The sequence below is a fragment of the Chaetodon auriga genome, chromosome 11, assembly GCF_051107435.1.
Source record: "Chaetodon auriga isolate fChaAug3 chromosome 11, fChaAug3.hap1, whole genome shotgun sequence".
NCBI lineage: Eukaryota > Metazoa > Chordata > Actinopteri > Chaetodontiformes > Chaetodontidae > Chaetodon > Chaetodon auriga.
In genome coordinates, this window is record NC_135084.1 from 21,813,824 (window position 1) to 21,838,444 (window position 24,621).

The 24,621-nt window shown below is 42.5% G+C and overlaps 1 protein-coding gene across 1 annotated transcript in view; it reads right to left on the minus strand.

The window, feature by feature from the left end:
- Window positions 1-20,917, minus strand: part of kcnq5a (potassium voltage-gated channel, KQT-like subfamily, member 5a) — a 91,015-nt gene extending 70,098 nt beyond the window's left edge. The window contains exon 1 of the mRNA XM_076743076.1: window positions 20,554-20,917. Coding sequence (XP_076599191.1) covers window positions 20,554-20,894 — 341 coding nt within the window. The 5' untranslated portion in view covers window positions 20,895-20,917. The remainder of the gene's footprint in view (window positions 1-20,553) is intronic.
- Window positions 20,918-24,621: the final 3,704 nt, after the last annotated feature.

The window sequence follows — 24,621 nt, forward strand, 5'->3', positions numbered from 1 at the left end:
TTTCCTCAGGTTTGCTGCCTGTATAAGTTTTTTTCCAGTCCAGGAAGGCACAGTACGTCTGCATACGTCATGGATTTAGTGAAATAAAAGAAAAGTGAATGCATCCTGTCTAATGCTTCTTTTTAAATATTAATGCAAGACCATCATCTTCCCCTGACTTCAACCAAGCGCTACGAGCTGCCAAAACATGGCCATGAAAACGTTACTCATGCTTTATCTGCCAGGAGCAGATCGTGAAGGATGTAAATGAAATGCACACACTGACAGTGGCAGGCTGCAGATAATTCAACATAAAACATTCCTTGTTATGTTCATAAAAATGTAATCTGGACAACAATACAGTCCCTAAAACTGATTTTCTTATGCAAATTAGTTCTGTATTAACAGTGGAATGTTTCCAGAAAAGTGGGATGCATTTACAATAAACCACCTAAAAGCCCCCAGTCCCGCGCTCCACCCTCTCCCCCATCAGTATGGACGTTTTGATCTCCTCCACTCATCTACTTCCAATAAGAAGATGGGATTATGGGCCAGCTGTATTACTGAACGGGGGTGTTTTTGTTTTGCTTTGTAGTATTAGGCTCACTGCTTTTCTTAATTATGAATAATAAAAGTGATTCATAATGGAAAAAGCATTGCAACTTCACACACACACATAGAAACTGACTCAATCGCACACACAGTGGCTGCCAGAGACGCCGAGTTAAAAGGACATTTCTTGGCCGGCAAATGTTGTTTTTCAGCAATTATTTCAAGATTGATGGAACAAAAATGTTTTTCTTATTTCTGTTAATGCTTCCCAACACTTTTGTCATTGTTCTGCTCTTCAGCCTCTGTGGCACGAGGACACTGAGAAAACCATTATAAAAAAGACACACAAGAAAACTACCTCCCACTGCGTCTCACACACACACACACACGCACAGTTTGTCGAAAGGCTGCACTGAGCCTTGTCATTGCATACGGGAACATCTGTGTCACTGTTGTGGTAACAGTTATGGTGAGACTTCTATCCTCTTCCATATTTTTCCAATGAGCTCTCATAAATAACATGAGCACAAACTCTGAAACGCAGATTGCATGTTGTCAGTATGAATTATATGAACATTGTGTTCCTCCACCACAAACCGGAATATGTGACAATCCCACGAATTGGACTTTCTATTTTCTATTGTTCGTCGAGTAAAAGGTTTGGTATGTTTAGGCAACTGAAATAACTTTGATTTAGGTGGTTTATTGAGATAACTTTGGCTGTGGCCTGGCTGGAACTTGAGCTGACGTTTTAAATTGTGTTCAGAGTGAAAATCTTTGAAGGTTGGAAAATCGGACCTGGAACACCAGATCTAAACCAGATTTGTGCCGCGTCCTGACCACAACACTCTACTTTTAACCTTTTTATCTCTGTGTCAGTGCTGAACTTGGCTGTTTTTAACTGGACGTGCTCTTCAGACTAATTTAAGAAGTACTCCGAATGTCTTCCGTGTTGTGGGAATGCTTCTGTGCTGCTCTGTCGCCTCCTTGTTGTCCACAGCTCCACCATGTTGGTAAGGATTGTTTTGAACATAGTGAACACTTGCATGCACGGTTTAGGAGTGGATACTGTCGCAGCAGTGGTTTGAGAGGTTTGTGGGGATATTTTGATGCATGTGAAGCATTGTTTTGCCGTGTCTCTGGGCCGACTTTGGAATCCATTTCGCCTCTGTGAAGCTGACTACAGCTGCCATCGTCTGCGAAGGGGCGCACTTCAGAGGCATCTTTAAAGCTCTCAGGGACTATTCAATACTCAAATGATTTTTGGTGGATTCTTCTTCTAAGTTTCTGGCGTTGATGACAATTTTGAGGATTTTACAAATCTGTTTAATCTTTCAGATCTCCATATGTATGAGCATGTACTCGATTTCACCTCAAAGTCCATTTAGTGGCTGCTGTAGTTTTGATGTAACATGATCATCATCAGCAGCTGACGTTGGCCCAGGTGTCATGGAACTGTCGCTCCATCCATCACCAGTCCATTTTTTCTGATATATTGTGATATAAGTTACTATATGGACCTTGAGGTGAGGTTGTCGTGTCAATACCAATTCCATGGTGAGGAATGAAGTTTGAAGCTTCATCAGACTTTGTTTGAAAGTTTGAAAATATTTCTGAAAAATGTTGTCTTTCATGTCGTAATAAAATGAATTGTATGTTGTATGAATTGTTGTTAAACATAACATGTTCTTTATTGTATTTTACATGTGATTCTGGACTGTTCACGTGATGACCAGAGGACCTCGTCACCTCCCACGTCTGTATTTGGTGCAGTGAATTTGCACAGCGTGAGCAAAGTCATCCTCTTCTTGAACGAAAAGAGCAAAGAGCTTCCTAAATTTGAACTAAAAACTTTCATTTGTCATTGCAAACACAACCTTGTTGACTGGGAAGGGGAAGAAAAAAGGTGTGGGGAAACAAACAAAAAATAAAAAAATGACCCACTTCATCACTGAGATGCTGATTCGCACGGGACTGATATAATCACATGACCTCTGTGTTTGGCGGAAAGGTAATTTGCAGTGGAATTTTTACTTAACAAATTATAGACATGGCAGATTCTCGAGGGATTAAGAGCACAGACAACCTCCACAATTATTGCAAACTACTAGAGGGCCCCAGGTAATACTAGTACTGTGTGAATACGGCTTTAATTGTGCTACCAGATTTATACCTTACACACTATTAATACAGAGGCAACGCTGGCACTGTAGTCCACAGTACTGAATCAGGTAGCACTGGTTAGTGCGTCACACTGCCTCTGGCACAATGAGGTTTATATTGCACAGAACTAAGATCTGAAAAACAAAACTTGCTGCAAAAAGTCATTTCTAGCTTCCTGCTAATGTACTTTAAGCATGACTGACTGCTTCCATTTTTGAGGCAATTGCGTATAAAACACAAACTATGGGTGACATCATGCTTCTTAATCTATCTGGGTTTCAGAGAAGGATGAGTTAAGAGAGGATTAGATTAGAAAGTCTTCTCTAATGCTGCTGGCCCACTCGAATGAACGCAGGCCGCACGAAGAAGAGGAGAAGTGAGGTAAGATGAGGAGAGAACAGAACCAGAGCAGAAGACAGGAAAAGAATGATAAGTTTAGGACCACTCATGTCCAGGGGTACCAAGCAAAATTACAAAATTATAAACCTCATTCATCATAATAACCAACAACCCGTGGCAACCAATGAGTCATGGAAATAGTGGAAACACTGCAGAACACAATGTGAAACACAATACCACCAGTGACAAAGCAAGAAAGAGTGTTAAATGAGACTTATGTCCATAAGTTTGCTGCCCCAGTGCATGCTGGGAAACTCTCTCCAATGTTACAGTATACATGATGTTTGCCTCCTTTATTCTTCGTTTGCTACTTTTCTCCACAATGAGAAACTCTGCATTAAAAGTGATGTGTTGACCATATTTGGAATTCTAAATTAGCCGTACGTGCACAAGCAGACGGATGTAGAACCGGTGAGTTCACAATAACAATTAAATATTCATACAGACAGTTCCTGACCTGTACACACACTTTGTACTTTTTCTATGCACGCATTGATAAAAGAGGGCCAGAAGTGATGATGTGGACTGTCTGCACCTCCTCTGGCTGGAGCTAGGCCAGGTCTCGAGCAGGTCTTGTGTTCAGTGCCTGTCCTAATATCTTTAATGTGGCTGAGTCGCACCATTTACCTCAGGAGCCCCGGCCGTAATTCATCCGCCGGCCTCTCCGAAAGCACGTCGTCTTCTCCTCCTCTACTCCTCCTTTCTTTACTTAACAAGGTCAGGAGACGGAGAGGAGAAAAGATGTTTGTCACTTGGCTGTCATGGTAGAGAGCTGCAGTCTTCGTCACGGTTCACATGTATTAGTATGTGTGTATATGTGTGTGTGTGTCTCTGGGTCTGCTAGTATGGAAAATGTACTGTGGTTGGGAGTTAAAGATAAGCTCATCTTGGGCCTGGAATCTGTGTGTGTGTGTGTACTGGTGTGTGAGTGTGCACAGCTCAGTATATGTGCAATCATGTGTGTGTGTGTTTTTGAAACGGTGTGAATACCAGTCGGTTTACATGTTTGCATGCACGTTCTTTTGTGTATCTTAGATATTCATACATGGTTGAGCTTCAAGGTGAATGAGCTCTGTGCATCTCCATTCACAGTGTTTGCTTTCTTTAATGACCCTGCAGGCCAGGGTCAATGATGTGCTTGTTGCATTAGATACAGTATGAGGACCTTCTACCCGTCAAGGGTGGCTGAATAAATTTATACACAAGATTGCACAATAAGCCTTCATTCTGCAACGAGGGCCTGACAATGGAGGCTTTTACATCTGCAGTAACGTGCCAGGGACGGTAACTCCTCCTCAAAAACCAGAGCTGAACCCAAACAACATAAATTATCGGAGTATATTAGCCCAGTTTCCACAGCTGCCCCTCCGCTGCTGCTCGCTGTCATTGGGTTATGCAGCAGTGGTAGTCAAAGGGATCTATTTGTTTTGGTTAAAGGCTCCTAACTGTTGTGGTTCCAGGTTTAGTTTTATTTAATGCTAGGCTTAGAAATTATTTTTGGGGCCCATTTTCAGGGCACATTTTGTCTCCTCCCTCTTGGCCTTTTCAATGAATCTTTTTTGAAATTTCTATTGTGTGGTGGAAAATAAACATTAGATTTGTACCAGCAAATATTTTTTCTTCTTTCCCACAGTTGGAAACTGGCAGCAGGACTCACAGAGGAGGAAGGAGCCATTTCAACTTTCTCACCCAAAAAACACAAGACAAGTAAACTCTGTGAAAGTATATAACCAACAGTAGCTCACACTGGCAACAATGCGCGACTGACTGACAGGAATATTCTTTAAGATTTCAGTTGTGGTTAAATGAGCGACACCTGTGGCTACTGGTGGTAATGGCAAGCACGTCTTAATAAAAGTCCACTATTCCGCAGCAGAAAACACCTTTAAAGCAGCTACTCAATATGCTACACATACAATCAACTCCTGCTTCATTGCACTTGGAGCAGTTTATACTCCATGAGGAGGCTGGATGGTGCAGCACAGACAAAACACTTTGCATAATTGCAAAATTGTGCTTATTTGCTCTGGACTTCACTGTCAACGGTCTGATTGGACACTGTTCAGAGAGAGGTCTGAGTATTATCTGTCGAGCAGCTGGGAGATACAGATATTTCAAAACCTGGTCAAATAAAACCAAAACAATTTACATATTTGGTTTGATACAAAAAAAATCTATGTCAACACAACTGCAGTAGCACACTGCTACAGCAACAGTTCCTCAGGAAATCAATTACCCTACAGCTGATATGCATTAGCAGCACTTATGCAAAGCAACACTTGCGCAGACAAATGCAGTATGGACACCTTTCTAATGACGGTATTTCCTTCCTAACCTGCACAGACCGAGGACACAAAGGTCTAAACTTCCTGCAAAAAAAAGGACAAGTGTCTAATGGAGCATAAAAACTGGCGAGTGCATTTATAAATCCATTAGTTTCTAACCCTTGTGTCTGTTCTGCAGCATTAATATCTGACAAACCACTCCTGTCACACACACTGTGTACTATCATACACAGCGGATTTTGCTGTCGGAAATGGTCTCAACTGTAATGTCTTTTTAATTTCCAGTTCCATCGAGGAGGGCTGGTGGCGTTGTGCAACGTGGCGGTGATTTATACAAAGCAGAATTGTGTTGTGTACAATCCGAGAGAGAGAGAGAGAGAGAGAGAGAGAGAGAGAGAGAGAGAGAGAGAGAGAGAGAGAGAGAGAGAGAGATTTACATGTGTTGGAGCTGGGAAGTGAATGGTATCATCTTTAGCCTTTGGTCTCCTTATAAACAGCCTCATGCAGAATTGGATGGAGTTGACATTTACCAAGTGTACAACACAGACTCGCTAACATCCCTCATCTCTGCTCTCACACTCGCCCTCTCTCGCACTCTCTCGCCTCAGTGAGTTTATGAGCACTTGTTTTGAACATCTTTTAATATTTTTCTTAATGAAAAGGGCGCTGTGTTCTTCTTTCTGTTCTTTTATGGTAATTTTTTCATTAACAAAACACTTAATCTTTCTGTCTCCATCAAAGAAAACCGAGACCGTTGAGTTGCACTACTTGAGATTTCAGTCCCGGTTGATCTGGTGGTATCAGTAAGTACAGTTTAAGACCACAACAAACACTTGTTGAGCAGCTACTTCGTCATAAATACAACAGAAGAGCGGCTGCTGCAACTGTTTACAGCACAGCCAAACAGAGCCACGTTGTTTTAAAAAAGTCAGTCAATAATTGGCCAGTGTCCATCATGCCAGGAGCAACTGCAGTCTGATTTCACGGTGAACACAACGTGAAGAGTTTTCTACACAACAGCAGGGCACAGTAAAAGGAGTCAGTTACCTCTCTGAGGAGCTGGAGGTGCCTGCAGCTCTTCATCACAGCTCGCTGTTGCTGCTCCTTCTTGTTCTGGGACGCTCTTCGATATTAATACTGTTCCTCGAAATTATGTTGTCTTGTTTTGCAGATGCATTTTTGATGAACGATCACAGTCAGCACTAACAACGGCGACAAAAACTGTCGCATTTCCTGTCTTTGTTTCACAATAAAAGCTACCCCGAGTTGCACCAGTTCAATTTTTTAATGTTAAGTAGAACCAGTAGGAAATAGCTTTTTCCCTAACAGTGACTTAATTTGGCTCTGGCACAGCTGTAGGAGAGTAAACAGCAAGGCTGATACCACAGAGATGAAATGACAAAAATAACGCTTGATTACAGGCACACATGAATTTCCTTCCTGCATTTACAATACGGGAGTGAGATTCAACTGAGAACTACTCCATCAAGTGGAAACTAAAGAATGTCAATATAATGAACGGCTATTGTTGGAAAAATGTCGACCAAAACTATTTAATGAAATTCTTAAGGATTATGACTTTAACCACCAAGCGTTACATCTAAAACTAAATGGCTTACATTATGAAAAGTACACTGAGAGAGAGAGAGAGAGAGAGAGAGAGAGAGAGAGAGAGAGAGAGAGACAGGCAACATCAACAATTTTGACACAAACACTAAAACCCTTTTATTTCACATTTGCTGTCTCTCTCGCATGTAACACACAGACGCATGCACCCATGCATGCACATCTACACACAACTGTGCTAACCTGTCAGCTGGGTCTATTTTACTTTAATCAAATGTTGAAAGGCTCTCTTGTTTGCTCTTTGTTTCTTTACCTCACACACACACACACACACACACACACACACACACACACACACACACACACACACACAGTGAGAAGGTGTGATGTTATCCAAACAGCCAGCTGTGTTGTTGTGTCAGGCTGGTTGCTCTGTTGGCTGCAGGCCTGGGAGAAGGCTTACTTAGAGAAAACAGAGACTCACTCTACATTAGACTGACTCCCGTCAATGGACTGGACCCAACACACACACACACACACACACACACACACACACACACACACAAACACACACACACACACACACACACACACACACACACACACACTTCCTCTCGCACTCTCTACAGTGCAAAGAAAGTTTCACACACACATGCATTCACAGGGACATTCTCTCTCCTCCTGCCTCATTCCCTCTCACACTCATGCACACACTCACTCACTCACTCACACACACACACACACACACACACACACACACACACACACACACACGCACACACACACACACACACACGACCACAGAGGACTTTCCATGCAGCGTAACGAGTTCGATTTTTTTCCTAGTTCTGGTTACTAGGGGCAACATGTACTTTGGGGGAAAACTAAATTTTTTTGTACACACACACCTTTAAATGTACGTACACATACACAAACAAACACCAAAGTGTGGATAGCTGAAGCATTGTCAGAAACTGTTGAATATTTGCAAGAGTGACATTTGATCAGTCATGTTGCTACAGACACATAGCTTACTTGGCAATCACACACACACGCACCCACAAACACACATACACACACACTCCAGCTGATGAAGCCACATGACAGAGATCAGGTCAAGCTGCCACCTCATTCCACCTCTACTGGCACCGAACAGGAACTACAACAACGATCAGAGAAGCTCTCTCTCTCTCTCTCTCTCTCTCTCTCTCTCTCTCTCTCTCTCTCTCTCATAAGCCCCACCTCCACCCAGGGCATCCACCTGCATGCATTAAGTCAGAGTCCCCCAGCATGGAAGTCATTATTGTCACTCCAGAGCGCCTGCCATGCTGACCTTTGTGTACCCTTGGGGAGTGATGTGGTAAGAGTCTTAATGTCAAAGCGCTGTACATATTCTGCATTCTTTACTTAATAATCAATTCCACACAACTGACTGAGTTAAATTCATTTTTGAAATAGTTGGTGAACTTAGCAGTGAGGAGAAACATAATGTGGACCATGCAGTTGCGCAGGCTTGCAGAAGCGTGGGCAGTATTGAGTGTCAACATAAATCTATATCAAGCACAAAGCTGCATATAGACAGAGACAGACACATTGTCACAGGATAACTGAGCTTTGATCCAATAGAGCTATTGTATTATGGCCATTTGTAAAATCAGTAAAATCAAATGTATGGCCCTTTTAAACATGCCAAAGCAAACAATGCGGCAGCTCACGTGTGAGGCAGTTGTTTTGAACCTGATTTAGTGTCAGGATACTGGAGTGCGGCAGTGTGACGCATAATTCTCTCAAGTTTAATGAGGATGCGGCAGTCCAACAAACAAACGAGGCATCCCTTGATCTCATAGCAGGGGACAATAAAAATACCTCACTCAGTAAACAAAGAGAAATAGATGATGGACAGCGCTGCTCTGGGACACACCATCCAAGAAGGACACCTTCTGGCTCGTCATAGCTTTTAACAAAAAATGGGGGGAAAAATGTAATTTGCCACAGTCACTGTCATTAAATTCATGCACATACATCATGGATTCTTTCACTCAGAGCACTTCAAAGGGGAGCCAAGGTCTGATGCCTCCACAACAAAACAGCCATCTTTAAAAGGCAATAAAGGAATATTGATTCAGAGCAGCCCTGAAAACACAGGGTCAGGAAGAGGCAGAGAGGACGATATTAATCTTTAAATCAAAATGAAGTCAAAATGTTGAGGCTACGCTCTCAGTGGATCTTTCTTTGCAGCTTTAAAAGCATCTTCTCTACATGTCAAATGTCTGCTGCGTATCAAAATAAACAAGTTCAGCGCAGACAGACTGTATGAGCTGCCTACTGGCAGGAGCTAACAGATTGTTCAAGGCTGCCTTCAGAGGAACGCTCTTGCTGTTTCCACCTCTATCAGAGGAATTGTAATGAGTTCACACCAGAAGCCAAGCCAACTCGCACGCCTACCCACATTAGCTCAGCGTTAGCCGAGAGATGGAATGGAAAAATGAGGAATGCAGCGTACCAACTTTATTTTATACTAAAGTTGCTGTTGTCCTGTTACATGTGTCCTTTCTTCTTAACCCCGTCTTTCCTGCCCCCATCTCCTCTTCTCTGCTGTGTCATGTAGGTTGCACATTGACGCTGAGCTGAGTACCGGCAAGACAGGCCAGAAACACACCAAATTGGTCTAATTTGCATAAAAGCCCTGTACATATGTCTACTTTGGAGCCTGAGGTATTGTCAAGGACTTCTTAGATGTCTGAGATTTAATGTCATAATTATTAAAATGGCATTTTGTTCCCAGCTGTGAAATGTCATTGCATTTCTGTCAAAATGCCACTGAATTTACCGTTACACCATCTGATCAAAACATTGGTGTAGACAAAATTTTTCCAAATCTTATTGTGGTAAGTTTCTCAAATGCGGAGAAGAAGGAAAATTCGATTGCAGGAATATAGGGGACAGAACTGGTGTCACCTCCTGCCCTCAATATCCCACAATCAGGCAATCCCTGCTAATTTGGGAAATATTTTGCTTCACTGTCTCCATTTCCAACTGTCACTCACACATTGCAAATGAATTTGCAAATCCTGCAGGATCAAAGCAGGAGACTTAAGGTGTTCATGGATGGGTCTCTAGTCCAGAGTCTTTTTGATAAGAGGAAGATGAATGAATGTGAGAAATTATCACCCGCAGAAAATCTCAGGTTGTGTGTTGCAAATTAGGTGAAACAGGCCCCTGGGCTGTATCTCACAGTACAACAGTGTGGGTCGGATGAAGCAGAGGCTGCAGTTGAAATGGAAACTGGCCAGTGAAACATTGGCTTTGATAGCCGCTCTGTGGATTCACATGGCAGCACACCATCACCTGCAGTTTTCCAACCAGGTCAAGTCAAAGGTTAGATTGTGTTTTTGAGTGTGCGTCTCATTTACGTCCTCTGTTGTGTTTTTCTTATCATAACCTTTAACTTCTGCGTTCATTCAATAGGACATGCCTCGAGTCCACATGTGTGTTACACTTCAAATCTGAGTCGTGATTGTGGCAATGAGATGGCAGACTGCCATGTACCTTACAGCGGTACACTTGGAGAGCACACTGCCTCTATAATCTCATTTTACTTTCCCTCTCCTCACCTCCCGTTTCCCTCCTCCTCTCAATGCCTCCATCTTCTACAACCCCAATTCCAATTATTCCAGCGGCATGACAAATGACGTTCCCCAATCCTCGCGCAGAAGAAAACATGTCAAATGAAGCAAACACCTGTTGGTACAGTATTCTGTCTCACTCTGTCTGAGAAACTTGGCAGCGTGGGTGAGCTGGTGCCGTTCTGCCTGTATCAGTATGTCACCTGGGAAAAATGTGTATGACTAACCAAGATAAATTATTCACAATATGTGCTGGGCTGAGCTGGCTTGTATGTTTTTGTACACGCGCACACACGCACGCACGCACGCACGCACGCACGCACGCACGCACGCACGCACGCACGCACACGCACACGCACACACACACACACACACACACACACACACACACACACACACACACACACACCCCTACTGAAATATTCACACTCTTACCCCAGGTGGTTAAGATATATCACTATATACAGCTCATAAATCTTGCTATATCTGCATTTCAGAGGATATCTCAGGGCCACAGAGCAAAGAGTAATTCAGAGGAATATATGGAGAGCTGTGTGTGTCTGTGTGTGTCAGAGAGAGAGAGAGAGAAACTGTTGCATGGAGTGTGTTTTTTGTGTGTGCATATACAGTAGCTGTGTGCAAAGTAACTAACTACATTTACTGAATTACTCAGCATAATTCCACAGTATTGGTACATTACTTTGATTGCATTCATTTTCATTTCATTTTATGACTTTCTCTATTACGTACAGGGAAATATTGTACTTTTACACTGCTGTAGTTGTCATACGTCACGTTGAAGAAATGGTTTTGGGGAAATAAGTTAATTTGCTTCTGTTCCAAGAGTTACGTGAGAAGATTGGGACCACTCTCATGTGTGGAGACAAGCTAGAGGGGTATGGAGCTAGAGTCAGGAGGTGGTTAGCTTAGCTTAGCATAAACAGAACTTAGAAGTGTTGGATTGTTCGTCCACCAACAGGGAATGTGAGCTGGCTTTGGACTGTCAAGACTTCACTCTGTCTACCTTGTTTCTTTAATCTGTACTCAAAGAGTCAAGTGAAAACTACTGTTTGTGGTTTTACTGGGTGTTACATGCTGTAACAGTTCTGGGTGGATGGATGAAGTGTTTGTGCTCTGACACGCGAGAGCAACCACCTGCCAAACACCAGCGACATTTGTTTTGAGTGCCTTGTGAAGCAGATGCACGCAGTTGTTTTCTACACTCATGAGCAACGTTACAGAACTTCAAACTACATGGAAAAACAGCTGACTGGCGCGGTCAACAACAAAATTTCTATGACATATGTAACTTTTAAAAAGAGAAATGGAAGGAAAACAATGCATGGAGACATCGCTTGGGAAGAAAACTCCAACAGAGAGCGTAATACTACAGATGGACCGTGAATGAAGCATAACAACCGAGCATGTGTGTACGTGTGTAAAATAAGTGCCTGTGCATTTGTGTGTGTTAATATGTGTGGGTGTGTGAGTGTGCGCTTTTGAGGTGCGTTCATGTTTAGAGAGCTGACAGGGCGACGTCTGAGGCGAGCGTGGCGGGGCAGGAGACCCTGGTATGACGTGAAGCCAGCAGCGGTGCGCTCTGTGTGGGCAGCGGGACAGACGAGCTCAGCCTGTCTCCGTCCATCAGCGCCGGGGTCTGCTCAGCAAACTGGCACCTCCACTGATGTACGAGAGGGCTGCCGGATGACTAACGAGCAGATACACACTGATGCTGACACTCACATCGACACACACACACAAGAGTACATACATGCATGGAGCAACAGATACACTGTGTAATTCTGCATACTAATACACTCGGAGGAACACCTGTACAGCAGTTGTTGTTTGAACTACACCAGCGCTAAACACACATGTACAATTGTTCTCACAACCAACCATTTTTTTCCTTTGCTCACACACAAAAACACACACACACACACACACACACACACACACACACACACATTCAAGTATGTGCCCTGAAAGAAACCTAATCTTTTGCTCGCTCCTTCTCTCTCAAACCCTTCCACACACACACACACACACACAGACCTTCAACCTACACACTTCCTGTGCGAGCTGCTCGAGTGTCACAGTATATTTGTCACTGCAGTCTCTTCTGATCTCGCAGCTTCTCACCAGCGAGCTCGGACTGACAAAGCTGACTGGTTCTCTGATGAAACTGACATCAAAGTTGATCTGATTGCACATCAAATCTCCCCACACTGACGCAGGCTAATTAGCTCCTTTATTACACATTAGCAAGCGTACTTAACACAGGAATTTTGAGGAGAATACTCTGAGTGTGATGACACTGAACGCTCATGGAGATCTATGCATAAGCAGTCCCAGTGCTCTGGAAAGATCTGCGACACTGAGGTTCAAACTGTAGACAAATACAGAGTGTTTGGTTTAACTTCAGAAGGAGAAGAGGGATTTTCTGATGATCCACTGTGCGTTGTGCGGAGTGATGCACTGATTCATGCATTAATCATCACTTTGAATGATAAATCACACTCCCTCCTGCCAAAATATTCTCTGAGCTGCTGATGTGTTGAGCTTCACAACATCGGTGGTTAACTGGGAGGAAATCTGGGGATTTCTGAATGCTATTGGGAGTTATTGAAAAATCCAGAGGTACACTTCTAACTGCATACCTATTAGCAAAGTTGTTGGAAAACAGATTTTTAAAACTTTGATGGTTGGCAGCTGCTTCTGAGATACTGAATACTGGAGCATCTTTAAGTGTAACTTAAAGAGACCTCCAAACCAGTGGATGGATTGGATGATGGTGGAGATGGATTATCTCTACCAGTAGAAAACCAGGACTTCTCCCACAGCTGCTTTGGGGTCTAACTCCTAAATACGTGCTTTGACTTTATATTTGAAGAAGAGAAAAATGTTTAATCTACAAGCATTCTGGTGTTGACAAGATCTTGACTAAGTGAACTTGTATTTCTTGTATATCCATCATGATGTGTTTGCATATCTTGCATGCAGAGCTGTCTGTGAAATACTTGTGTCTGGATATGATGACTTCACATAAGTGCTTTTTTTTCCTTCATTTCAAATCAGAGTAGACAAGCAGATGTTGTATTTCCTTGAGAACGCGTGGAATAAACAAACTTTGAGATTCTGCCTCTGTGTTTTCCTGCACAGAAAACTTCAACTCTCGCCCTCTCAGTCTTCTTTACTTTGCATTTTCTCTTGTTTCCCATCCATGAAATTACGCCAACTAGCGACCTGGACACACAAATCTAGACTGCGTCTGTGCAGACTTACACTCTCTAGTGAAGACATAAAATACACGCACGCACACACACACACACACACACACACACACACACACACACACACACACACAACCTTTAATGGGGTACCCACTCTGTACCAATTCGTGGAAACACCGGAACACATCATGACAGTATTTATACACATAAACGCACACACGCGGCACTCTGCTATTCATACTATCTAATAGGTCCTTCGCATTTTCCAGCATTTTCCATTGGGTGCTCGCCAACATCCTCCTCCTTACCTGGAAGTAACTCTGAGCCTAAACACAGAGACTCTTTTATGTGCTCAGGTGTCTCAAATGTCGTCTCGTTCTCAGGAAACAAAGTGCAGTCTCTTCAGGACGCCTTTGATGTTCTTCAGATCTGACTGAATTTTACGTTTTCTTTTTCCATCAATGCACCTGCAGTTTGAATAATGTCTGGGTGAAGGAGCCTTTTCTAGTGTTTCAGGTCTCGAAAAGACGGTACAAACACACTGCTTCACTTCCGAGATGAACAACTTGTTGATCGATCAAACCACCATATGAACCTTATCAGTCACGGCTTTGATGTCGCCTTTTCTCATGATTCACTCCTCTCATCACCACAAACACAAGCAAGACTGCTATGGCTGGTTTGAATCGGACAAACAGAAATACTACGAGGAAAACAAACAAGGTCATTAGATGATTCCTAAAACACACTAGTAGATACTCAGTTGGTTGTAGATATTGAAATATGGCCAGAAGGGTGACAACAAGTCTGCCAGTTCCACGAACTGTGAACAACGTGTGGGTTGATCAAACCTGGCTGGGAGACATCCAGTAAACCAAACACAACAATGAAAACCTGGTTTGGATAAAAGGAAACTGAATGTGCTGCGACAGCCATAATTCAGATAAAGAATCAACTCTGTCAACGGTGCCTTTAAAACTCTCCAAACCCTCCACACGCACACAGCTCATCTTCTATTTTTAACATGTGTTGAAGCTGAAAACAAGATATTGTTTAATGTTATTTAACAAACAGTATCTGCAATGTAATTGTTGGATTCCGAACTGTATTCCCTAACACTACTCGTTCATGAAAAACACATTATACACAAATAAAAATGTTTGTCAGTGTCTTCCAAAGTACGACCGTTCAATGTATGACTGTTTTCCGGTGGCCCACCTCTATGGTTTAGTCTAATATAGTTATGTTTGTGGTGAGGGAAAGACTGGGTTAGAGACAAATCCAGAGTCTCAAGTTGGGACTCTGCGTAAAACATAAATAAAACAGAATGTGATCATTTGCTAATCCTTTTCAACATATACTCAAAAACAGTACAAAGACAATATATTCAATGTTTGACCTCATCAGCTCCATTGATTTTTGTAAATATCTGCTTATTCTGAATTTGATGTCAGCAACACGTTTCAAACAGGAGCAACTTAAGACTGGGAAAGTCCAAAAACACCTGTTTGGAACATTCCACAGGTAAGCAGGTTCATTGGTAACAGGTGATAGTATCATGACTGGGTATGAATGAGGCATCGTGGAAAGGCTCAGCTGTTCATAAGCGAGGATGGAGTGAGGTAAGGTTCACCACTTTGTGAACCCAGCTTGTTTGTGAATGCTTGCATTGTGTTTTTCTTTACGTTTTACACAGCAGACCAACCTTTTTGGAATTGGAGTTGTACATCAAATTGTTGATCCGAATCCTCTGCCCTCTGAATGTGTGGTGCCCAAACACCATCACGCTGCTTCCACCCAACACAAACCATAAAAGGACACGTGTCAGGAAAAGTACTTGGTAAGGTCAGTCTGTCCTGTAATACCAAATCCTCATTAGTGTAAATGCTGCATGGCCGTTCGGATAGAAATAAAGAGTCATTCCCTTGAAAGAGCCAACTGCAGCTGACCGTTAATGCATCTCAGACTGCACAAATTTGTGTGGTTAAAGGGTAAAAGTAGACCGCGGTTGATCATTAATGTGTATCCACCTTGTGGCAAATCATCAGGCTGGCTGGATGTGCTACCTGTCGATAGACCAGAACGGCCCTGAGATCAATTGCTGACGCACTCGGACCGTGTGACTGAATCAATCTCTGCCTCACACACGCACACACATATTTCTGTTGCTCATTCTCAAACACAAAAGCAGACACGTGGACACATAAACTCACGCTGATAGCACAGTGTGTGTTGAATACACACTCTTATTCGCTTTCACGACACAAGCACGTACACACAGCAATGCATGGACAAGTGGCGTATATCATCTTCACATTTGCAGAACATCAAAAAATGTTGAGTAAACAGATTGAAAATTGGGTGAAACACTACATTCATACACACACAAAAACACACACACACTGAAAGGAATCATCTTCTGAGTATAGCACATAATGCAGACTGTGGCTGGAACCCATTTCAGCAAATGTGATTAGCCCAACACACGCCATCTCATTAAGAGATTGAATCTTAATGCCAGCAGTGTTTCAGAGCACTATTTGGCAAAAAGCAAGCCCAGATGCTTATCAGTGTCTTGATTCATACTGCAGCCCATCAGCAGACATCAGCAGCACATCAAGGGTTTCCTACAGAGTATACAGAGTGGCACAAATACGTTATATAGACTTCAAATATCTACACACACACAAACACAGACACACCATCAAGCTGTTTTCTAACATGTTTGCACAGCATGGAACACAAAACCACACAGCAGCATCTGTTTCAACACAACAGCTGACTAATTAAACGATCAAAGGAGACTTTCCTTTTATAAATCATGTACTTTCTTTTGTTTGTGTGTTTGTTCATCTCCTACCACGTGTAAATGTGTTTGTGTGTAGCATGTGTGCGTAGCCATGTGCACACAGTGTGTGTCGATATGAGTGTGTGTGTGTGTGTGTGTGCATCTGTATGTCAGTGTATAAGCTTACAGTATGTCATTTGTGAACGTGTGTGTAAATATATTGAATTTGTATCTGTGTGTTTTTGCATGTTTGTGTATTTAGTTGTGTCTTCTTTGTGCATGTTTATCTATACGTCTACGTGTGTAAGCAGCTGTACAAGCATGTGCGTATGTGTGTGTTAACCACTCCCTGCCACCAAGCATTAACATGCACGGCAGTGATTGATGAGGAAAAACGAAATCCATTCACCTAAATGTCATCTGACACACTGAAATAACAGTAAATCAATACAGAACATGAAGTTTGTAGTGGGTGGATCAATGGAGCAGAGAATATGTTGGCCAACCATAACGTTACATTACAGGGTTTCTTCACTGTGGAATGGGATGCTGCATTCACTGACTAGCTTTCATTTGCAGTCTGGATGGACCGAAACTATCCACATTAAAAGTTATTGCATAAGAGGTGTGACTCACTATACTCCAATTAAACCTAAACTTCAAAGTTTTACTGCAGCCTTACATGAAAATTATTGAATGAATTCTGCCAAATCAACTCAGATCAGTGGCTTTAGTCTCGTGTTGGAGTTGTTTCAAAGGTTTATGACGAATTCCACAAATGAGAAAAGATCTAGAAGCTGACTGAAACCAGAAATGACCGTGGCAATTAACGAATCAACAAATACTCTGATGGGTGCGACATGAATGTAAGAGTACAAATTAAGAGCTCTGTGAAGCAATAACTCACATTGTAACACTGAACAAAAAGTTTCCCTTTAACGTGGTGTTTCTTAGTGCTATTGTTCCCACTGAGGATCAGTTTTCAGCTCATTGTTTTTGTGGACAGTTCAAACTGTTGAATCCAAACAGCTCCCAAAACCATTCATAAATAACTATTGGCAGCTGCTCCCAGCACGACCTCACGCAAGCACTGTCCAGTGCAAAACGGCACCGGAGGAAGACAATGAATGACTGGTGACGACAGTCCAACCAGCCAAGGAGACCTGCGGGTTTTTCAAAGTTGGCAGATTCCTCTGAGATGCCAAAGTTGCTGCTTGTTCTGGGTAAGAAAGAAATTGTTTGCTTCCAAATAAGCTATTAAAACATTAGTCCGGTAATTGAATATATACGCTGTTATGGCTCTGCTGCAGAGAGTTTGCTTTTGTCTGCCATCAGTGGCCAAAAATCACTCAATAGACCATGTATGGCTTTATTTACATGAGCCATTTTAAATATCAAAACCCTCTGACACGCTGCAGCCGAAAGAACTCTTTGCCAATTAAATTTTGCTCTAAAAAGGAAGTGCCTCAGACTCCCATTGTTTTTAATTGAAGCCAATTATCTTTCTACAAGCTAAAAATGTGCATGATCACTAATGGTAGAGTACTTGCACACAATTGCATCAGACCTCTTAGACACCGAAATGGGGCATTGGCAAAATAGCGTTCACTGTCTTGCTGCAGATTGTTTTTGGCATAATGACATCTGACGTGTCAAGGCAGTAACACGTAAGACAAGCAGGAACAGACATAAACCAGTGAAGGCTCAGAGACCACAAGTGCCAGAGCAATAGAAAAATAGCTGGAAATTAAGTGCAACATGCATTTTTGTGATTAACACAATCTGCACTGAAATGAAACTACTTCCATTATCTGTAAATCATCGAGTCTAAGTCTTGACCAAGATGGCTGCAACAAAACAGTGTCTTAAACCTTCTAATCCTGAAGCCGCATGTTCACTGTGACTGCTGGAAACACTCTAAGGTGTCTCCAACATTTCGACACCTGCTGTCCTTACAGCAAGTCGAGTTTTGGGTGATTACGTCATTTGCACAGAATCTCCTGCCACCTCTAGAGGCTGTAAAAGCGAAAAGAAAAAAAAAGCTTGTGTGGCTCAAATGACTGATTGTTCTGATGTGGTGAAGAAAAGAAACCCTGCATTCGCTGCTGCTGCTGCTGCTGCTTGAGAGATCAATGTTATTCTGGTGTTGCATTTATTAGTAGTGATACTGAACATGGGAGATCATATCTAAATGATTACTGCCGTGATGTCAAGATCATTCAATACATTAATACTAATTAAGCATACCATGCACACACATGGGCTGTGTGGGTATTTGCAGATAAGCATCACAGTCTACAATATGTGTAGAATAAAGCGCACTGAAACACTGCCATGTGTACAGCAGACACATGCACATCTATGACTCCTGTCTGAATCCTTAAAATTTATTTTTCTGCCTCAACGTCCATAAAAACAGGCTCACACTTTCAAAGCGAGATGACTGTACAAATCTGACTGAGGTTTCTTTATCTCACTTAAAGAGTTTGTTGAAGTCAACGGCGGTCGTGAGCAGATGTAACAACTTAACCCCTGCGACCTCAGCTGTCCCGCCTGAGCAAATAAAACGGCAACATCCGGCTTCACGGTCCCTCCTCTGACAGCTCCACTTCCTCCTTCTCACAGCACTGCTCGCCCAACACGACTGTTGGAACAGGAGGGGATGTGGTGTTTCATCACACCAGCCATGCTGTGGTCCTCTGAAATATCCTCAGCCTCAAAGGATATGATGCGTTTTACACAGCGTTTCAAATAAACAGAAAAATACCTAGCTGCTAACACACCTGAACACCTGCACAGAAAAGAGCGCCATTTATAGAAATCCATACTTAATCAAGTCACAGCACCACCTACATCGTTTAACTGGCAGGTGGTCTCTCGGATCAGCAGCACAGAAAAAGCACAGCAAAGAATAAACTGCAAAAGGATCTCGCAGACTAACCGGTTTTTCAAGCAACAACCTCTTAAGATATGATCACAACCAACAACTGTTGTGAATTACTACAGTTTACAGTAAGTGTGTTTGTCATGTTGACAAGCAGCCCATGGACTCAAACAGCACCAGGCGATGGAACAACAAATCCTATCAGTTTAGACAAGCACAAACCAGGAAAACTCACGCTGAATGTCAGCAATAATCTTGAAATTGGCTAATTGAAACTGCATGAAGAAAGTCTGAAATCTGAAATTCTGGCCATGACGGAGCATTGTCACACCAGGACAACCAAGCTGTGGTCAGCTGAGGGCTGTTTCCAGTTTAAGAACTGAGACATGTCAGCTTTTCAAGAGTCCCTCCAGGACTTTTCCCAGACGCACTCCCTGTCCAAACCAGTGATGGAAGACTCAAAATCAGCACAGGAGTCACAGTTAATATAACATTCACCCTTTTCAGTTGACAGTTAACTGACTTTCTCTAAGGGCCCCAAATCTGCTGGAGCTCCCAGCCTTACGCAAAGATTAGGAAGAGATTAGACATAATATAGTACTTTGTCTGATTTATTGATTCTATGTGCAGTGTTTTTTGAGTCAGGTGTGAAATATCACGTGCAATGTAACTTTCAAACTACATTCACAAACAAACACACACACAGACACACACACCTATAGTCCATCTTTAAGGTCATTTTATTCTAACTGTTTCAGGCTCTGTGCATCCTGTGATTCTGCACACTGTGGCTGGAGCAACAGGTGATCACATTCAAAAGAAATCCTGTGCTGACATACAGCGATGCAGCGATAAATCAATCAACAGGTGAATGAAACAGAACTGCATGTGTGAGTGAGTAGAAGAAATTAAGAAATTAAACAATCTGCATGAATTTCATACCAAGATGTGTGTGTGCACCATGACCCCAGCTGGTCATCACAGTCAGGTGAGCAACATGCAGTACCAACCAGTACAAAAAAAAAAAAGTTGCTTGTCCCGTCTACCACTCTGCTGTATGATAACTAAAAGTACTCACACAAAAGCGTGGTAGACGAAAGCCCATTCCCTCGGTCTCTCCAACACGTTGTAGAGATAATTCTGGAGACGCCGGTACCGCGCGTTCCTGCGGCCGCTCTGCGCGCTGTAGGTCAGCGGCTTCCCCAGCAGACTGAGACGGGCGCCCTGCTTCCTCTCCGCTCCCACCGCACCTGCAGCGGTGGGAGACAGGAGACCGTCCCCGACTCGCACCGCGTCATTCATCGTCCTCCGCCCAGACTCTACATCTTTCAGTGGGTAGTCCTGCACCCGGCGTCCCGTTGAGGTCTTCAGCCAGAGCCCGGTGCCGCCACTCTCGTCGCCGGTATGACTTCTCGGCATGGCATCACCAGCGCAGTGCGCTGGCAGACCGGCAGACATTCACATGTAGCCAAATGCTCTTTCTTTCCAGAGTGTTTGGCTACTTTGACTTTCGCTATAGACTAAATAAAACAAAGCAGTAGGTGAAGAGTTAAATACTTAATCTGCTTTCATCTTGTCATCCTGTGGCCGTTTGTGCTGATTCACAGTCCGGTTTGGACACTTTGGCCATCTGCGCAAGGCTGGAGAAGAGTTGGGTTATGAAGGAGTGGATCCATCGAGACATTTGGCGGGGGGAGGGCTCTCTCCCACCCTCCCACACTCTCTTTCTTCCCCCAACTCACTCTCACTCACCGTCTTGCTTCTTTCTGTAAAGTGTGTGTGGAGCCTGCCGGTGCCTCCTCAAGGCATGGTTCAATTTTACGCATGGACAAAGAAAGACGCAACACGCTCAGCGCCATCAGAACTACTGGATTCGTAAGTGCTCTGGACAGTCGTGGCATCTATGAATGGATTTCAATTTAAGTAAATGTTAATTGAAGAAACGTCAAAAGACACCATTGCATTGATGACGCAGCTTTTACGCAAGCGGGGAAATGGCCCGATGCCAGACACAATCACGGTGCTTGATCGTTTTCACGTTTGCTTCAGAGAAAAAGAAGGCCAGCACGCTGCATTAACTCGCCATCCATCCAAATCTGTTTGAAACACTTCTACACAAAAAAACAAGTGGCTCTTTTGCGCATGGAGTCAGACTTTAGGATGGAGTTAGACACTGAATAGTATTTTGAGACGGTTTTCACACTGTGTGATTATCATTTGCCTGGCTTCAGTTTCATTTGGTTTAAGATTGAGCGTCACTTCTAGATTAGTTCAACTGAAGAGAATCTGACTTTCCACTGACAGTGGGCCGCTCGGTCTCAAACTATCTCCGCCAGGAACCGAACACGCTGTTGTTCACAGCGTCAGTCGCGTCCTTACTGACTGACCATATGACCCACGGCCAGCGTGGTCTTATTTATTTTTTTTCTTTTATTGTGTCTATGTCTTTTCAACCTGAATACCCACCAAATATCCCACTGTCCAACTTGCACTCTTGTAACCTTTGTAAATAAAGAAGTGTATTTTAAAAAGTGAGACTTAAGTTGTTGTTGTTTTTTTCAGTGTCTTCGGTTTCTTTCACCCTTCATGTGAAACAAAGGTGTTGTGATGTAGTGGTGATGTTTTTAGGATAGGTTCAGCTCATTCGTTGCGGTCCTTAAATAAAAAGTTTATTTTTTTTGGATTTGAACTTTTCCCACTTCATCCATTCAACGCTTGTGATGATGTCAGCAATGTGACGCCATCACGTGCATCACTGCCCTGCTATAAAATGACGTTTACTGAACCTTATTTGAACCAGGATGCCGCTTTTGCTCGTGTTGCAATCAAAGCCTGACCTCTAGTGGTCAAACACTGGTATTACATGTGTAGCACAGGCACGTTAGACATCCTCTCTACAAATAGTTTTGCATATAAAACACTGTGCTTTGACTAATAATGTGTTTCTCATAGGGTTTCTCCACAAAAAAAAAGTTATATTATCTTGTTAAAATCCTCATTAGAAAAAATCTGAAACTATAATTCTGCAAATATGTGTCATTTCAAAAGTTTAACCTCTTCACAGGAGATGTCTCCTTAAAGTCCACTCTCACTGTTTGTGCATTGGAAGCTTGAATATTTGACAAGGACTGGCTTCCAAACTAACTGATGCTCTTAAACCCACTTCTTTAAAAGCAGATTTTCAGTGAGCCCAGAGAAACTTTCCACTTTAAACAGAACAATGGTGGCACATTGGCCAGTCGCACTTTTCAATCGTATTCAGACATTCATCATTTCCACTCTTTGTTTCCTAAAATGTTACTTGGGTTGCGAGGCTGGCCTAGCCACATAACAAACATACTTAATTTTATTTGTGTACAAGCCGCATCCACTTGTAGTCGACTGTACAGCAAACTTATGTTATGATATCTACTCATACAGAAGTTATCACCAGAGTTTGAAAGATGACACACGGTAATGTTTTCTTCCTCAACTTTCCTGCTGAAATCAAACAATACACAAACTAGTCAACAGCGCCATCAAGTGATGACAGTGGAAACAGCAAGTCATACTGACTCAAGATTGATATAACAAAAAAAGAAAAAGACATAATCAAAGATAAACATACATCAGTTGATGAGTTTAAATAAGCCTTGTCTTGACAAAAACACATTACAACCTAATCACAAACTCCAACCTTAACAGAAAAATCTTTCTCACTTGGGGTCTGAATGAGAGGCCTCACAGCACAAAAAAGGCATTTTCCAATGCAAACTTACTGAACAAAAGCAAGAATGTTGCTGTACAGCTCATTCATTTACCAAAACAACTTAACTCACGAACCTGAGTTTAAACACATTTGTAATCTGTCCTGAAACCATCACAGTAACACTGCCAACTCCAATTCAGTTTTATACAAAAGACTTTAGTGCTAATACATAAAATCGGGCAAGTTGTCAAAACTGTAGCTCAGTAGCTTTTGCAACTGAAATTGCGGAAATAAATAACATTTTCCAAAAAAGTGTCAGTAATTGCGTGGAGCATAAACTCATTCTTTGGTGAAAAGGGGCAATTTCTGAGTACTTATCAATGAACCATCACCAACATTAGCTATCACAGCAAAGTCACCTTGAAATTGAACTATCCACACATTCATCTCATGACCAACAATGGTGCACACAGGCATGTTCAACCAACGCTAATGCCTTTATTATGTTAGATTTGTCAAAAAGCCAAAATCAAGTCTGAGTAAAAAGTGATTCATTTCGTTGTGCGGCATGTCTAATTTACGCGGTAACAGATTTCTTTTACTGCATATTCATATAGCGTACTGTATAGCTATACTTGCTTACAATGAATAGAATTATGAGTGTTCATTTGATTAAAGTGCAAGCGGTTCTATTGCAGTCAGCTTTCTTTCACAGTGGGTGTCATCATCAGCAAGAGGAAGCGCGACAGTGACATTTGTCTGTTTTTCGGCAAAGTGTGCTGAAAGGAGTGAGAAAATGAGTCCCAGTCACATGATAGAAGTATAGAGTAGTACAAGAGATGAGTCAACGCTTTCTCAACATAATAATCATCGCCATACAGATCAGAAAACAAGCTCTAGCGAGAGTTCAGTCAGAGGACTATTCTCTTACACAGTTAGGCCTGTAGTTTATTTCTCATACCATCAGTTCACTCCTCACACACACAATCACTCATAATTTCCTTGCTGTCAATGTCTGAGGCTGTCTAACAATATATCAGCTGTTCTCGTCGGCTATCCCATCCTACAGCATCAAACCTTCGTTATTAGCCTGCTATCTTGCTGCTATCTTTTTAAATTCGACTCTCTTGCTGCCTTAGTACAGTCATGCTGCAGTTATGTGCACCCCTCCACCTCCCCATGACCGCCCAGTCTTCACAGATTCATCACCAGTCTCAGCACAGTCATCAGCCGCCACCACAATCACATTACAAAATCTCCTCGTAGAGTTTAAATGCCAAAGACTTTCTGACTTAATTATCATGTCATCTGTTACGATAAACAAGTATCTGCACTTTGTTCACTTGTCTCCCCTGATTGAAACTGATCCATTGCTGAAGACCATGGCAAGAAACATCACCTGTTTTTCATCACCTGAGAATAATTACGGTTAAAGCGGTACTGCGACCAAAAACTGAC